This window comes from Marmota monax, unplaced genomic scaffold (assembly GCF_021218885.2).
Source record: "Marmota monax isolate L192 unplaced genomic scaffold, Marmota_monax_Labrador192_F-V1.1 WCK01_AAM20220418_F8-fsc00026, whole genome shotgun sequence".
Taxonomy (NCBI): Eukaryota; Metazoa; Chordata; class Mammalia; order Rodentia; family Sciuridae; genus Marmota; species Marmota monax.
The window spans coordinates 14713811-14731969 of NW_026693108.1; the positions used below are offsets into that span (position 1 = coordinate 14713811).

Genomic DNA, 18159 nt, shown 5'->3' on the forward strand with positions numbered 1-18159 from the left:
TATATGGACAGTGGGAAATGGGGGATCCATGTAACACAAGGGTTACTTTATCAAATAATATTAGTAAAGCAACCATCTCTCTCTCTCTCACACACACACACCCACACACACTACTATAGGTTATAAATTTTGCAAAGCAGTGGTACTACCTGCCTCAAATTGCCTGAAATTTCTACCTAAAAAACTTTACCCATAGTACTTAGATTATTTTGATTGGAATCTTAAATCTTCTTTCAAATTCAAAGCATTTTAAAATTAGACAAATATAAAATTCCATCACAGCTGTCCCAGGCCTTGTGATGATTTCAATTAAATCAAGGAACTCAACATGCATACTTATCATTACCTATATTTTAAGACTTGTGCATGGTATGATTGATTCAGTCAGAAAGAAAGCAGCACAAGGGAAGTCATCTTTACATAATGTCCAGTAAAAAAATTTGCAGCTACTCCTTTCTAAAAGAACTTTTTTTGTTTCCTATTCTAGACACTGATTTTGCAAAAGACCAATTCAAATTTCTCAAAACTTTCTACCAAGAGAAATGCAGGAATCTCTCCTAAAGTGGGCAGAGCTGCAAGACATGCGGAAACCAATCTGCATTTAAATCCTGGAGTGCTCTAGCACCCCAGTCTCATTTTCTACATCATTCAAATGCAGGGCTGCGTACAGCCTCTTCAAGGTCCTTATCATCGGCAGACTTATGTGGTTAAAATGCATCTCTTTTCCGATAAAGATTCACATAAGCCCTTGGGAAATTAACTAGCTGGGCTCGTCTAACATAGGGTAGGAGTGAATCTGGTTTCTTTTTGAAAAGCCTTCCCGGGGATAAAACCTCATGTCAGCAACAGAGCGCGCCCCAGCACCACGTGTCTGCTCCAGCTCCCGGATTGGAGGAGCGCTTTTTAGCGCTGCGGTCTAGATGCGCACAGTCCCGCCCAACAGCCAGAGAGGCCGGGCAGCCGAGGAAGAGGCCCGAAGGAGATCTCTGAGGGGTTGGGGGCGGGAGGGGGGTGGGGAATTCTGAGGCGCCAGTGGCCTGGAGTCTGGAAGGCCCTGAGCGGCGCCAGGCGACCGGCCTCGCCACAACTTGCCCAGACGAGACACGCTTCATCTTGCACCCTGGAAGAAGGAGTCCGCCCGCCTGCTCCTCGGCCTCCACGAGCTCCGCCTGAGCCAGCAGAGCCCCTGGGATCCGGGTCCCCTGAGACTCTCCGTCAGCCTGCAGCTCCCGGTACCCGCCCAGGAGCGCGCAGCTGGGGTAAGCCGAGGCCAGGGATGCTCCTAGGCGCCCGAGGGGGCCCGCCTTGGACAAGGGCATCTTGGAGCGTTTGAGACCCGACCCTCCTCCCGCCTCTCCGGCAACGTTCCGCGCCACTGCGGATCGCGGTTACGTGGCTGCCGCATCCCCCATCCCACTTGCTTTCTAAGAAGGTGCCAAGGCCCCACTGGACCCGGCATCCCTCTTTGTCTTTGCGGGTTCAGCAGGCCCGCGGTGCGATGCGCCGGGAAGCAAGACGCGGTGCAGGTCTAGGGGCTCTGCTGGGGCCCTGCCGGAGGGTCGGGAGACGGAGGGAACAGGAAAGCAATCCCCCTTCTTTCCTGTTCCGGCCATCTTGTGACAGAGCTTTGACCAAAGGGGCAAGGGTGGCGAACCGCAAATGCCCTAGATTGGAGTGGTGGCAGCGAACAGAGATGGGTGCCTCGGGCCTGCTCCCCTTCTCTCCAGGACCGCAGCGGCGGCGCGTGGACCTCTTCCACGTTCTGCCCCGAGGCCCTGGATCCAGAACAAGGGTTGATCCCTCTAACACAAGGCAGAAAAAATAGGGACATGAGTCCAGGAGCTGACATCTCCTTAACTGAGCGCCTGATTCATAATTCTTTATTCACGAATCCAAATTCTGAACGCCCTCTCCGTGCCGATCATGCGCTAGGTGTTGGGGATACATCAGTGAGCAAGAGAGACCCCAGCCCTTGTTCCCGCTGATCCTGCAGCCCAGTGGATGGAGCCCTCAGTCCACAGACCTGCCAGGTAGGTATCCTGATGCCCTTCAACAGATGGGGAAACTGAGGTCTAAGGCTGACAGATTTATTCTAAATTAGACAGCAAGTAAAAGGAAGAATCAAAATTGTGAAACCTATCTATATCTTTAAGACTCTTATGCTAGGCTGCAGTGAGTTGTTGATAGTTATTTTTTCCCAAAAACCTATTAGAAACTATCTGGCTGTGTGGTTTATACGAAACGCATGCTTTGTTTCCTGGTTGCTTTCCTGTGGGTTTATTTCTAGTTCACAATATTTTGTGCTAAAAATATTTGATATTATAACTTTGCTTTCAGTTACTCTGAATTGTATTTTCCTTTCTTCTGTTCACGTATTTGGCTGTTAGGAAAGAAAAAAATTTTCCTGGTGGTTGGTCCAAGCAGGGACTCCCCGGTGGATTGAGGAATGTCTGGCTTTTCCTCAGCTCCTTGATCTCTGTGGTAACCACTGGAAGCCCCCAGAAGACTCCTAAAATGAGAGGCCTGAAGTCTATAAGTTGCTACTAGAAATATTTTAGTCTCTCCAGAAAATAATGCAACCCCCACACAAGTTTATAAGGTAAATACGATGGCCTTGTAAAAATTGGAGGGAAACTTGATGGCTGAAGTACCCCACCATCTGTTTTTTCCCTTCAGCATTTTGGCAGTGCATCTTTTTCAGAAGACAAACCTGGGGAGTTCTTTGGTTTGTACCTTTCTCAAAATGTTATGTTTAGGCTGCCAACCCATAAGAGAAGAAAAATTCCTTTAAAATGTATCTTGGATATAAGAAATTTTAATTTAAACAATTTTATTGTAGTATAATACATAAAATACAACCTTAATTTTAAGCATTCCATTCCATAAATTTTGATGAATGTATATTCTCTTGTAATCAGCCACAATCAAAATGTAGAATATTTCTACTACCCTAGATTTTCCTCTTGCCCTTTTTCCTCTATTTAATTTTACACTGTTTTGTTGCTACCTGTCTTGGAGGTTGTGCGTAAAAGATGAGGATGAATAGATACTTCTAATTTCAAAGCATAAGCTAGGACAGTAGTGGATGGATAACCAGAGGATGGCAGCTAGGACTAAAAGTTCCTGGGATGTGGCTCCCCACTCCTGTTTTAAGGACATTGAGTGTCCAGCCCCCCAAGACCAGGGATGGTGGTGCCCTGGGGAGCGGGCTGCTAGGAAGGCCCTCTCTGATGGACCAGTGTTGTCCACCCAGACTCATCCACGAGGTTTTTTTTTTGGTCCCGCAGGGCCTTAGGCGCACGCTGACCGCGCGCTGGCCGGCGCGCCCTTTGCTCTGGGTCCGGCGGGGCGCTGCCATAGCAACGTCCTGGACGCCCAGACCTTGGCCTCCGCTGCCGCCGCCGCCGCCGCCGCCGCCGCCGCCGCCGCCGCCGCCGCCGCCACCAGGGACCTGGTCTTCTCAGGCTTCCCAGGGGTGTGGCGGCGGCGGCCCGGAAGCGGCTTGGGGCTGGTAGACGAAGCTGAATCGCTCCTATGATTAAAGCCTAGGCAGCGGACTGGCTCGCAAGCATGGTAAGAGGCGGGAAGCCTGAGTGTCCTGGGATGCCGGGTTGGGGCGGGGACCTCCCCAGTCCTCCTGCCCCCCACTTCTGCCTCTGATGCACTGTCTCTTCCTCCGCAGCCCTTCCAGAAGCACGTCTACTACCCTCTGGCCAGCGGCCTCGAGGGGCCCGACGCCTCTGCCTCTGCAGCAGCAGGCGCGGCCTCCATGGCCTGTGTGCCCCCCAGTGCGGCATCAGGCCCCCTGCCCTTCTTCCAGTTCCGGCCGCGACTGGAGAGCGTGGATTGGCGCCGGCTGAGCGCCATTGACGTGGACAAGGTGGCAGGGGCCGTGGACGTGCTAACGCTGCAGGAGAACATCATGAACATAACCTTCTGCAAACTGGAGGACGAGAAATGCCCACACTGCCAGTCGGGGGTGGACCCAGTGCTGCTGAAGCTCATCCGCCTGGCGCAGCTCACCATCGAGTACCTGATGCACTCGCAGGAGTTCCTCACCTCGCAGTTGCACAGCCTGGAGGAAAGGCTGCACCAGAGCCTGGGTGACTGTGAGCACAGCAAGCAGCTGCTCACCAAGCAGGCAGGGGAGATCAAGCTTCTCAAGGAGGAGTGTAAACGCAGGAAGAAGATGATCTCTACTCAGCAGCTGATGATCGAGGCCAAAGCCAGCTATTACCAGGTGGGAAGCTGTACCGTGGTCACAGTCATAACCTTAAACAACCCAGTCCCCATTTAAGAGCTTTTTCCTATGGAATCATTCTTCCTTTTTAAAATTTGTACCATAACTCAGAAGACAGCACACTTAAGCAAAAATCAGGCATTTAAACCAATAGAGAACATGGTTCATTACCTTCTGCAGCTGGACAGGGAATTAATAATTAAATAACCAGCATCTGCAGTGCTTTATTGAAGTCGTCTAAATGCTGGTTGTTGAACCTATTTCCTCCTATCATGTCAAGAAAAATCAACCATGTACAAATTGCTGTTGAGGTCAGTCCCCAAATGGTCTGGAATATGGGCCATTTATAAATTTTTTTCTTATTAAAAATTTTTTGAACTATTCTCAAACTGACAGAATAATACAAAGAACTTTGATATACCCTTCACTCAGAGTCACCAATTATTAACATATGCCACATTTGCTATATTTCCTCCTATCTCCCTCTATATTATTACTTTTGAGCTGTTTTCATGGTGAGTTGTAGACTCCTAAATTTTTCAGAACAAGAAAATTCACTGACATAATTCACAGTATTTAAATAATCAAACATTTACATTCTTTTAGTCTTAATCTCCAACAATTAATGGTTAGATATTGAGCCCAGGGTGGTAAATATTGCCATTTTGAGTTACCAGAAATCATTGTACAGGTTGAATATCACTTCTCTGAAATGCTTAAAAGACTCCAGTTTTGTTTTGTTTTTTGATTCTAGAATATTTACATATACATTCTGAGATATCTTGAGAATGGGACTCAAGTCTAAAAACAAATTTAATTCTTTCCTAGATACTTTATATGTGTAGTCTGAAAATCATTACAGTATTTTTAGTGTGCCTTCATTTTGATTGCAACCTGTCACATGAAGTCTGGTGTGGAATTTTCTACTTGTAGGGTCATGTCCACATACAAAACTTTCAGATTTGGAGCATTTCAGATTTTTGGATTAGGGATGCTTAATCTGTGTTAATTGAAGGAAGTGTGGTGTTAGATGAACATATCAAAGTACACATTGATAAGATTGATTTCATACCTTCTGTCTGGTGATTTTGGCTAAATATGCTTTAGAAGTCTTCAGTGGGTTTAGGAACAGTGGAGCTGAAACAGGTGTGAATGTTGGGTGTAGGGCAGAGAAGATGGTGTGGTTAGTATTGCACAGGTATGTATCAAGTCATTTACCTTCTAAACCTCATTCTCCTGATCTGGAAACTGGGGACTTTGAATTGCATGAAATGAAGCATGTAGAGCATGAGGGACATCTGATGTGTGGATGGCACTCTCTTTTTGGCTTCCTCTTACTAAACTGTGTGTGTGGTTTCTTTGAATCCTCAGACCTCTTTTAAGAGCTTAATGAATAGTGGGGGCAAAGAAGGCAGAAGCTACAGAGCAGGTACTACAGGAAATGGTGATGCAGGATGGGGTGTTAGAGGACTCAGAATGACGGTCACATAAGCTGGCTGTGGTCTCCGTGATATAATCATTGTGACTCCAGGTTCTTAAGGTAGGAATATTTGGTAATAAAATTAGGGAAAGTCACCTATATTGCTTAGTAATTTGACTACTATGCAATTATGAATTTGTATTTATATAGTTTTATTTTAAATTTTGTGGTGCTGAGGGTTGAAGCTAGGGTCTCCTGTGAGGTAGGCAAAGCACTCTACCACTGAGCTGTATCCCCATGCATGAATTGTATTTAATAGAGACCTCCCAACAACTGGAGAAGTCAGACAGCCATGTGTAAAGACCAGTGTGTACACTGACTTATCAAGTTAGTTCTTCAGATTTAAAAATGCAAGTATGGTGCTTGCCAGTGGACTGCAACAGAACTAAGATTCAAAGACTTTTTGCTGATTGCTCTCCATGTCACAGCAACAGAAGGAGATTTTGGAATCTGTCAGTGAGCTTGTGTCCCTGATTCCAATTATACAACCCCATGGAGTTGAGATGAGTGTTGGGGAGTAAAAAAAAGCATACAATTTATAATAAAAGGTATGTGAATTAAAATGGAAATTGATAGTATTGCAACTTAATGTATCTGAGCTTTGATTTCTTCATGGATAAAGTGGTTGCCTTGGAAATTAAGTAAGAGAAGGATGTAATAGGGTCTATTTCTGGGTAGGCACAGGTGGAAATATTGGTTCTTTTATCTACTATTCCCAGCTATTATCTTAGAGAAACCTTAAAAAAAAAATTGGTAAAATGAATTCTCATGTTAATTTCTTTACATAACATGTTTTTCATTTTTTAATCATTTTGAAGAGAATTTTTTTTTTTTTTAACAGTACTGGGGATTGAACCCAGTGGCATTCTGCCACTGAGCTATATCTTCAGCCATTTTTTTTTAGATTTTTTTTTTTTTTTGGAGACATACTTCTCTTTATTTTTAGGCTAAATTCTAAGTTGCCTAAGCTGGCCTTGTATTTGTGATACTCTTGTGCAGCCACCTGAGTAGCTGGGATTACAGGTGTGGCCCACCATACCCACCTATTGGGTGGGATTTTTTTTAAAAGACATTTATGTGTTTTTTACATAATAAACTACATTTTTAAAAATATCTTTATTTTACTTTTATGTGGTGCTGAGGATTGAACCCAGTGCCTCATGCATGCCAGGCGAGCCCTAAACTACATTCTTAAACTAATGGTATTGAACATATTCTAATCTTGGTGTTGTTAAGGAATGAGTATCAGATTTCTATCTATGAATAGTACATAGCTCCTCAATTTTAATTCATTGTTACTTTTTTTTTTTTTTGAGGGAGACTCCTTCCAAATAGAAGCTTATATAATTTATCTGTATCAAATTCATATATGCATATATGTATATAAATACACACATACACATATCACATACACACATAACTGTCTTTTTAGGAAAATTCAAAACATTTTAGAGGATAAAAATTTAAATCATTTACAAAAGAAATTATAATTGTTTTGTTAATGGGGAAATTTGATTCCAGGATATGTAGCATTCCTTTTTGCCTTTGTCCCTGAAGGGGACCCTAATTACTTCTAAGTGTAATAAATAGGACTCCTTGACCTCCTGCTTCTTCATTTTAAGAAACAATCTATTATTAAATTTCTAATTTTAATTTCAGTCCTAGTAGATTAAATAGCCTTAGCTTTGGGGGCTGATAGATCCTGGTTCACTCCCCAACCACTCTCAGCAGGGTATTATGGTAATGGTATGAAGAAGTTGGCATGTATTGGGCACCATAATCAGGAACCATTTATACTGCTGTTATCTGGAATGTGGGCATCAGCTATCACTAACTTGGAGTTAGTGATAGGAACTAACTCCCATGCTAGGGACAGCCTTGGAAATTCGGTGAGAGCAAACATTTTAAATATATATAAATATATTTAAATCATTTTTGAGCATAGAAATGATAACCTTTTAAAGCTGCTGTTGCAGACTGTCATCTCATAGGTCATATTTGGCCTGCAGACCTTTTGGGTTTGGTCTGTGTAGTATTTAGCTTTTTGGGAAGCTGTGGTTTGGTAGCCTTGTAGTTTCCAATTCACCCTACTCTCTCCCCATGATCTCGGACTTAGCTGCCAGTGCTACCTTAAAGATTCCGATTCCAGAGGTTATGGAGTGAGGCATCTTCCCTTGTTAGGAAACAGACCATACCTTTCTGATGCCTGGTGTCAGGGGACTGTCGCACAGAGAATATTCTTCGGGAAAACCTGAGTGAATGGGTCTGTCCATGCACGGACTCTGCATCCCCTGGAACTAAGAAGAACCGTAGGTGCAGATATAGCTTTTTTTTTTAGGTCCTGGGGATGTGCTAGGCACATGGACCATGGATGTGCTAGGCAAACACTGTATCACTGTACATCCCAAACCCCAGACAGATTTGTTGAAGGCCCAAGTACTTACTTTTAGACTGTAAAATATTCCATAAGTTAGGCGGCCATCAGCCATTAGAAAGATGAAAGAGAGCGTGTGAATTGTGTTTTACTGGTGGACGGATTCCATTGTGTGGCCTGTTTCACGTATCCTGGCACGTGAACCGCTCTAACGTGAACCCGGAAGTGTGCTGTTGCTCTTCCGGGTCAGGCTACCCGGAATCCCAGAATTGGCTCCTGTGTTCCTGCTGGGGGCTGTGCTCCTGCCGGCTCCTGCCTTCACAGACTGTGGTTAGCACGCTCTCTGGGGTCTAAGTGGGTTCAGATGCATCCCTACTTGCAAGTACTAGACCTTGACAAGTTGCTTAACTTCTTTGTGCCTCAGTTTCTAGTCTGGGGAATGGAAACAGCTGTCGAACCTCAAAACAGTTGTTCATGGGGATTGGGTGACACAGGGCCTGGCATACAGGTTTTAGTTAAAACCTGGGGTTGTTGAAAAAAAATGTTGTCGTGCAAAACACATGGCCAGAATTGAGTTTTTATAATATGTGAGAAATCACGACTGCCAGTTTTCTTTTTTTCCCTCCCCTTAGGCAGAAAATCCAAAGCCTGAACTCTGTCCTGACAAAAGCATGAGGCAAACTATGTTATCAATTTCACAGAAGTTGTGATCTCGTTCTCATATGGCTCATCTTTGTCTCCATTTCCCTTTGCTTCAAGAATCGGGTAGTAAAGATTGGAAAAAATAAAGGATGCCTACTTTTTGAAGGTTTTATTTTTCTGGGTGTGTATGTTGTATGTGGCTTAAAGGTGTAAGGGTGTTAATAGTAGCAATGTGTAGGGTCTTTTTTCCTCAACATTTTATTTAAAAAAAACTTTAAACATTCAGAAAAACTGAAACAATTCTACAGTGAATACCCAAATGTAGAGAGTTTAAAAAACAAAATAAAACATTCTTTTTCAAATAAAAACTAATAATGGGGCTGGGGCTAGGGCTCAGAGGTAGAGAGCTCGCCTCGCATGTGCAAGGTGCTGCGTTCTATCCTCAGCGCCACATAAAAATAAATAAAGGTATTGTGTCCAACTACAACTAAAAAAAAAATTTAAAAAAAATTAATAATGGGATTATAAAAAGACAAAAAACTGCCATAGACTCATATAACAGGCACCATATCTACCTTTTATATTTAACTCATGCTGGTATTTTGCTATATTTCCATCCACTCTTTGGGAAAGGGTAAGGTTTTGTTTAAGATTTTAGAAATAAATAATTTTCCCTACATGCATTCCCAGAGGAAATCTCTGCTTGTCTGAATCTTTCCTCCTTTATGTTTTTTAATTCAAAATATTTTTGTGAACATACATATATTCACAAGAGAATGCTTTTAAACTTGAAAACTTTATGTAAATGATATCATATATAAATTATATCATACCTGAATTATTCTGCTAGCTCTTCCATAACAAAATACTACATAGGGCTGGGGGTGTCACTAAGTTGTAGAGCACTTGCCTAGCACATGTGAGGCACTGGATTTGATTCTCAGCACCACATAGAAATAACTTAATTTAAAAAAAAAAGGTATTATATCCATCTATAACTAACAAATAATATTTTTAAAAATTACCTGAGATTTGGTGACTTAAACCACAAAAATGTATTTTCATGAATTTTGGGAGGCTGGATGCCCAAGATCAAATCAAGGTGTTAGTAGGGTTCATTTCTGGTAATACCTCTCTTCCTGGTTTGTATGTGGTCCCCTTCTCATTGTGGGCTCACACAGCCTTTTCTCCGTGTGTGGAGATGGAGACCCCACCAATCCTATCACACCAAGGTTCTACCCACCGTATGTCCTTATTTAACCTTAATCATTTCCTTAAAGGGTACATCTCCAAATAGTTACACTGGAGGTTGGTGCCTCTTTCCTGGTTTTGAGTCACACTTTCCAAGTTGTAACATTACCATTTTCTCACTCAACTGTACTTTCTTACTGTTTTTTTTTTTTTTTTCTTTTAATGGGTTCTGTATTTATGCTCTTACCCATTCCTCAACACCTCCATTCTTGAGTTCTTTAGTTTGATCCCTTTCTTTGTGGATTGGATTGTCCAAATGATTTTTCTTACCAATAGAGCCTATGAATGCTGAATTCTCTCAATTCTTCCAAATTTGAAAGATATATATTGATTGGGTGAATATTCTTAGGTCACATTTTCCCTCTGAACTTTGTAGATATGGTTCTTTTGTCTCCTGGCAGTAGATGTAGCTGTGAAAAAATGAATGGGCCTCTGCTTTTCCTTCTTGGGGCTGATTTGCTTTTTCTACCTAAGAAATTTCTTCTTTCTGTCAAAGCCTAGTAGTGTAGTAAGGTATGTCTTAGTACTGAGCATCTGTCTGCAAATTACAGCCTTTATTTTATTTCAGGGAAATTCTCTTGTATTCAGTCTTTGAATTTTGTTTCATTTGTGGGTCCTCTATTTCTGGAAGATCAATTATCAGTGTTGTATTGACTTTGTCAGTTCTTTTGTCAGAAGTTAGCTTCTGACTGATTGGTTTAGTCTCTGTCCTTTGATCTGCATTCGCCATGATTACTGATTTATTGAACTCAGCATTTCCTTCAGTTAGTGACTCCATTTCAACAATGTCCTATTGCTTTTTAAAAAAAATTTGTTCTATGATGATGTCTTAGTTCTGATTTTGCTTTTTGTCTGTTTTTATCTTTCTTTTTTCAACTTATTCTATTTTATCAAATATCTTATTTTTATAGTATGCATGCTTCCCTTGTGTTTTGTGTTCTGTGAAGGGAATGAAGAAATTGTGAAGAATATCTTTGTTGCTCCTGGGATTTATAGCCCTCCCCCACCAGTAATCTTTACCTTTGCATTCCATGTTTTTTCTTGGTTCTCTTTCCTATCCCCCTTCCCTCCCCATACCTCCTTTCTTCTCCTTCACCCCTACTCCTTTTGATTGGGTGGTGTGTTAGCCTCCTCCCCAATATTATTACCCCATTTTTTTCATCTTATCTATGTTTGGCAATCCTGAAATCTTCTGTGTTTGCAGATGGGGCAGCATTACAGCTTGAAGATGGAATATTCCATGTCCTGGTTTTCTGTTGCCTAAGGGAACTGGGGGGTTGGAAAGACTGCTGTACTGTTAGGACACCTTTTGGCTTGCATGCTGGATTGGGCTAGGAGAGTGGGGGAGGCATGGCTTCCTCCTCTTTCCCTTTCTCTAGTGCAGTGTACAGGCCTAGAGCCAGTATTTACATCAGAGTCAATGTGGGCAGTCCCTCAAGTCCTGTGGGTGAACCAGAGCACTTAACATGAACAGAGAAGTCTGAAAAGATGCTTTAAAGGTTCTCAACAATGCTGAGATATATGCCAGAATGCTAGTGTTTTAAGCCAAAATCTGAAGTCTGATACAACTAGACTAATTAAGAGTAAGGTGGCCTAGCAAATAGAAGAACATGTTACATGACCCAACAGGGAGGAAAACAGCTCAGTCCAGAGGGAGAGAATCTGTAGGACCAGTGTTTGATTGCTTTAGCAAAAGGATAGCAATGAAAAAAGGAGAGAGAGAGGGGAGCCTATAGAATAGAAGACATTCAAGAACCATAACAACAATTGCAGGAGATGGACCTTATTTGTATCCTATTTCAAAACAAACCAAATTTTTTTTCTTGGACAAAATGTGAAATTTAGGGGAAAGATAAAATAATGTTGGATATTTATTAAGTCCTTCATTTTCACATGTTGAAAGGTGGAGTAATGATATTATGATTTCTATTAAGATATTAGAATTATGGTATTATGATTAAAAGAAAGCCCACATCTTTTAAAGACATATTCTGAAATATTCGCAAATGAAATTTGTGAATTTCATAATTCACTTCAGAGTGATCCAGGAATGGGAATATAAATGAAACAAGCTGAAATTTTGCCTAAAATTCAAATCAGTGTAAAAGTAGAAGAATAGAAATTTTTGGTAGAATTGACTTTTTCCCCCTTAGAAAAATTCATTTTTTAGATCAAACATTTCCAGATGTTGTTCAATGATATGTTAATGCTGTACTCAGAGGATAAAGCCATGAATAGGAAAGACTTAGTCTGGGAAGCTACTTTTTAGAACCTAGAGGGACTGAAAAGGAAACAAGCAATAATGAAATAAATGTGAAAATATTAACTGGTGAGATGTACAGTTGTGAAAACAAGACAGTGTAACGTGACAGAGATTGGCAGGAGGATCTTCAGGGAAGGCCTTGTTCAGGGTATGATTGCCCCCAGGGTAGAGGATGCTCAATGAATGATGTCTTGAGTGTCAAGAAGGTTCCAAGGCTCTGAGGTTGGCATGCTAGAGGAACAGAAAGAAGCCACATGGCTGGGCGTGTAATGAACAATTTAGGAGTGACAGGGTAGAAACCACCATGCTAATGGGAACTGTGTCAGGAGTTCCAGAAACCTCAGAAGAACTATTTTAACTGTCAAGAGATAGTCGTCACTAGTTGAGTTTAGGAAGGATGCAGTAGTTTTACATTTGTTTTTTTAATCATGCTTTTAGTGTACTTGCCAGGATGGTGTGTTTTGGGGAGAAAAACCCCCAAAAGGTAGTGCTTTGGGTCTGAATTTGCAATTAGGTGAAAAGACTGGATTCTGATACATGGATTTGTGCTTTCTCCTTTTCAGTGCCATTTCTGTGAGAAGGCCTTTATGAACCAAGCTTATCTACAAAGCCACATTCAACGCCGCCACCCTGATGATTCTCACCTTGGTAAGGAGTGAGTGCTGTCTCACAGCTGTTTTCTTTCTGCTCTTCCCCCCTTTTTTTCCCTCAGTGAGACATGGTCCAATGTGGTTCTTGATCCTTTTAAAAGAAAGATTCATTATCTTCGTTGATTCAGTAAGCAAATATTGAGCCCCTGCCATGTGCGTGCAGTACTCTAGGTGCTAAGAATATGACCAGAAGCCCAACAGAGGAGTCCTGCCCTCTTGAGTCTATGTTCTAAAGGAGGGACTGAAGAATCAAACAAATAAAAGAGGAAATTATTTTCAAGTGATGACAAGTGAGAAGAGGGTAATAAAACAGGCACATGGGAGAGAGGGTGGCCAGGTGGTCAGCAAAGGCCTTGCTGAGGAGGCCATATCCATCAGGGATCAGAATGATGAAGAGGTTCCAGCCTGGTGAGAATCAGAGAAGAGTATCCCAGGTGTAGGAAACACTGATCGTAAGGGGCAGGAGGGCAGGCAAGACAGCATGTTTGAGGGACAGAAAGGAGGCTGGAGGAGTGAGTAAGGTAGCAGCATGTGGCGAACCCAGAGGGGCAGAGGCCAGACCTCGGGAGGCTGGCAAGGGCTTGTCTGGAATATGGATGTCTTTAGAAGTGTAGTGGGAAGCCACTGGAAGATTTTAAGTAGGGAAGGATCGTGATCTCATTTGTACCTTAAAGCACTCTTCTATCTATGGATAGAAGATAGTTTGTAGGAGCAACAGTGGGGCAGAAAAGAGGAGTGCACAGCTGCCCAGGTGAGAGAAGATGATAACCTGAACCAGATGTCACAGGGCAGAGGAAGAGATAAAAATATAAAGGATATGTTTGGACACAGAACCTATAGAAATGTGACTCAGCATGAGAGCAAGAGAAGACGCAAAGATGATCCTGGTTTTTTGTCCTCATGTTTGAGTAAGCGGCGGTGATGTTTACTGTGATGGAGTGCTGGAGGTAGGAAGTGGTTTGAGTGCAGAGGAAGAGACTAGAAAGTTTGTGTTGGCCTTGGGTATGTTTCCATCACACAGGCAGTAGACATGCAGATGGTGTTCTGAAGATCTGTGTGTCCAGGAAGAGAAAGACCCAGACTGGAGGTAGGACTCTGGGATTCACTGAAGGGAAGCTTGGCTGGCTCATGTCACCTAGATAGAGATCAAAAGACCCAAGCCAGCCCACCAGAAGGAAGGGCAGGTGGAATGTGAGAAATAACATCTTTGGGCATTATGGAAACCGAAGGAAAAAGTATTTCATAAAGGAGGCAATGGTCAGGTGTATCAATAGTTTTTGAGGCACAGAGTAAGATACAGATGGAAAATTGACCATTGTTGTCAAGATAGTTGTTGGTACCTTGAATTGGTGGAAACAAAAGCCCAATTTCGGTGAGGTGAGCTGAGCTGAGAATCACGAAGTGGTCCTATTGAACACAGGCGTTGATGTCAATAACATTTGCTGGGAGGGAGACATGAGGCATAATCTGGACCAAAATATGGGAGCAACGTGACGATTTTGTTTCATTTGGTGTGAGAGGTACTGTGTTTGGGTGCTGGGAGATGAAGATGCAAGAGAGAGGAGGGGATTCTGTGGCTTACCAAGGGACCAAGTTTTCTTCTATTTCAGTGTTCTCAAAAGCAAAAAATGTAGGGTCTCTTTCTCCATGAGCAGACTAAAGCATTCTGCTGCAGTAACCCACAGGAATTCTTACTACAATCTTAAGTGTTTTTAGTATCTAGATATGTTACTGCTTCATTTTGGGCCAGTCTGTTTCTGTTCCTGCCCATCACAGGTAAATAGATTTGTTTAAGGAATTGCTAAGCTTTGCAGAAACAAAATAAAATTCCATTTATAAGTCACAGACCACTGCTAGAATATAGCAATATATTGAGAAAATGGGAAAGATGAAATATTTTAATTAACCTACCATTCTTCAGTGTGAAACTGACCTTCTTTCTTTTCTGTTTCAGTATCTTACTCTATCTCATACTCGTTTCAGAGAGTATTTCAGCCTCTGAAATGAGTATTATCTCTTCAGGTCATCTTTGAGATTCTGACTTTCTACTTTGGTTTCCATACCTTTCATGTCTACACTCACAGACACATGTATATCCATTCAGTCATGTGTACATCTTCATGTAAGTACATGTACATAAGTATTCTTCCCTTCACTTGTTGCTTCTTTTTACAACTTTTCAGTTTCTCGCTTCTGCCCTAGTGACAGGGTGCCGCCTGAGTTTGCATTCTGAATGCCAGCCCTCTGCTTGTATTAGCACTGATGGGTCTTCAGGAGAGTTTGGTGGGAGCCAGAAGGATGGTGGCACTTGCAGGGAAAGCCCTTGTTTTCCTTCTCTGATTGAGACAGGCATCTTAAAGAAGAGCCCAGAGTGCCATTGGATCAAAGCGACTGGGATTATTCCTTGTCAGCTTTATTGCTCCATGAACAGGGCTCTCATACAGTCTCTGTAGGATAATCCAGCCTCAGTATGGTGGCTGAAAGAATCTGCTAAAAGTAACTCTTTGTCCAAACATATGAAGGGCTCCAAATAAACACTAAGGAGCAAAACTGAGCTCACAGCATGCAACAAGTAATAATATCCCAAGTAAGAGCAGTGTCCTTTGCTGAATCTGTAGAACTGTGCCTTGTAAGTTTTCAGATGAGTTTCATAAGAGATGGTGTTTTAACAAGATTTTCCATTGCAACAGAGTATAAAACAAAGGCCCAGACGGACAAGCTCCAGAAGGAGGTGGACATGTTGAAGGAGCAGCTGCAGCTTACCAAGTCTCAGTTAGAGACTGCTCAGCACGCTCATGCAATCAGATTCTCTAAGGTAGGCTGCAAAATTCTGAAATAATGGTCTACTAATTATAATTAACTCTATGTAATTCAGTTGTGCCATGGACTCTACTAAAAATACAAGACATTTGAGAGTTTGTAGGGCACAATAAAATGTGATTGCATTTTGTGTTGTTAAGCTACTCTTTAGTATCTTACTCCAAAGCACATTGCTAGAAATATAGTTCTCTATTTAAATTTTTTTTTTTTTAATCAGGTGAAATTCACACAGCATACAGTTAATTTTTTGGTCTTAAAAACCTTACGTTTATTATCTTATGTTGGAAGATTTTGAGTTGGAAGTCTGATAAGTCTCACTGCCAAAAATCAAGGGGTCAGCAGGACCACCTTTCTTATTGGAGGCCAGGGGAAGACACTATTTTTTGCTTATTTGGGTTGTTGGCAGAATTTGGGTTTCTTGCAGTTCTGGAATGGAGATACCTACTTTCTTGCTGGCTATGCACTGAGGGAAACACCTAATTTCCCTGTGAGGCATCTGTACTTGGCTTATGGCCCTCTGACTGCATATTCAGAGCCACCAGCATTGGGTCAAGTACCTCTTGTGCATCAGAACTCTCATTCTTTCTTCTCATCCATGTGTCAGCCCTGGTGGGTGCATGGAAGGTCCTGTTCAGAGTTACTCAGGGTTTCCTGTGGGGGAAAGAGGACTGTGATGTATTAGTTCTGACCACTGTGGGTTGGAGTAGGTACACTATGGGTATCAGCTATGTCATCTCTGATCCACAGAGGATTGGCCTCAGTATACTTAGTGGAAAGAGAGAGATCACAGAAGAGCATTTCTTTTATTTTCACTGTTGAAGTAGTATAGCATACACTGTTTTTGCTTTCTGCATGATGATAGGAAGTATGACTTTTCTAGGGGAAACAACTAGTCATTTCACGGATAAACACTGTTTTCTACATGTTCTCTCTTTCTCTTATTTAAAAAAAAAAATGATGAATTTACACAACATGAAATTTACCGACCTAATAATTTTTTTAAAATTTTAATTGGTCCATTATAATCATAGATTACATTAGGATTTATTGTGATATATTTGTACAGGCACAGATATAAATTGGTCTATTTCATTCTCTTGAACTTCCCCTTTCCCTCTCCTCCTAATTCTCTTTTCTCTATTCTACTGGTCTCTCTTCCATTTTCAGAGGTCCCTTTTCTTTCCTTTTTTCTCTCAAGATTCTGCATTTGAGAGAAAGTGCATGACCCTTGACTTTCTGAGTCTGGCTTATCTCACTTAACATGATGTTCTCTAGTTCTATCCATCATAACATCATTTCCTTCTTTATGGCTGGGGAAAACACCATTGTGTATATATACCATATTTATTCATCTGTTGAGAGATACCTATGTTGATTTCATAACTTGGCTATTGTGAATTGTGCTACTATAAACATGGGTATGCATATATCACTATAGTATGCTAACTTTAATTTTTTGGGATAAATACTAGAGTAATAGCTGGGTCATAATGGTGGTTCTGTTCCAAGTCTTAAGGAACTTCCATACTGATCTCCATAGTGGTTATACTAATTTATAATCCCACCAACAGTGCAAAAGGGTCCCCCCACCCCATCTTTAAGAACATTTATTATTTTTTGTGTTCTTGATTGCTATTCTAACTGGAATGAGATGAATTCTCAGTGTAGTTTTGATTTGCATTTCTTGAATGGCCAAAGACATTAAATATTTTTGCATGTATTTGTTGGCCATTGGTATTTTTTCTTGTAAGAAGTGTCTGTTTATGTCATTTATTCATATATTCTAGATATTAATACTCTGTCGAAAGAGTAGCTGGCAAAGGTTTTCTCCCATTCGGTAGGTTCTCTCTTCATATTCTTATGTTTCCTTTGCTGTGCAGCTTTTTAATTTGATGCCATTTCATTATTAATTCTTGGTCTTGTTTCCTGAGCTTTAGAAATCTTAGAGGAAGTTGATGCCTGCACCTGTTGGAGTGTTGACCCTGTTTTCTTCTAGCAGTTGCAGAGTTTCTGGACAAATTCCTGTCTTTGAGTTTGGCTTTTGTACAGGGTGAAAGATAAAGATCAAGATGGATGCAATTGTAAATAGAATTGTTTCCTTAATTTCCATTGCTGGTATATAGAAAAAAAAGATTTTGTTTCTTGACTTTATGCTCTGCAATTTTGCTGAATTTGTTACTCTGATAGCTTTTTAAATATATTCTATGTGATTTTCTATATAGAGAATCTTGTTATCTGCAAACAGATTTGGGGTTGTTTCTTCCTTTCCAATTTGGACACAGTTTATTTATTTTTCATGCCTAGTTGCTCTGACTAGGATCTCCAGTACAGTGTTGAATAGTGGTAAAAGCAATGAAAGCAATGCAGCAGTACCTTGATTTGTTGCTGGTCACGGGAGGAAAGGTTTCAGTTTTCTACCATTGATTATAATGTTAGCTG

General features: G+C 41.5%; 1 protein-coding gene and 1 long non-coding RNA gene across 6 annotated transcripts in view; both read left to right on the top strand.

Moving 5' to 3' along the window:
- The first annotated feature begins 1019 nt into the window (after positions 1–1019).
- On the top strand, positions 1020–3278 carry LOC131424569 (uncharacterized). The gene is made up of 3 exons (XR_009227849.1): positions 1020–1259; positions 1933–2030; positions 2388–3278. It is a non-coding gene; the product is annotated as an uncharacterized LOC131424569 (long non-coding RNA).
- Positions 3279–3433: 155 nt separating this feature from the next.
- The window catches only part of Dzip1 (DAZ interacting zinc finger protein 1), a 70034-nt gene continuing 55308 nt past the window's right edge, over positions 3434–18159 (top strand). For 3 of the 5 annotated variants that reach the window (XM_046454757.2, XM_058582784.1, XM_058582786.1), the window contains exons 1-4: positions 3434–3573; positions 3683–4240; positions 12814–12898; positions 15591–15715. In XM_046454757.2, the coding sequence (XP_046310713.1) occupies positions 3571–3573; positions 3683–4240; positions 12814–12898; positions 15591–15715 (771 nt within the window). In that variant the 5' untranslated portion in view covers positions 3434–3570. The remainder of the gene's footprint in view (positions 3574–3682; positions 4241–12813; positions 12899–15590; positions 15716–18159) is intronic. The other 2 variants (XM_046454754.2, XM_046454756.2) reach the window with 1 other exon arrangement.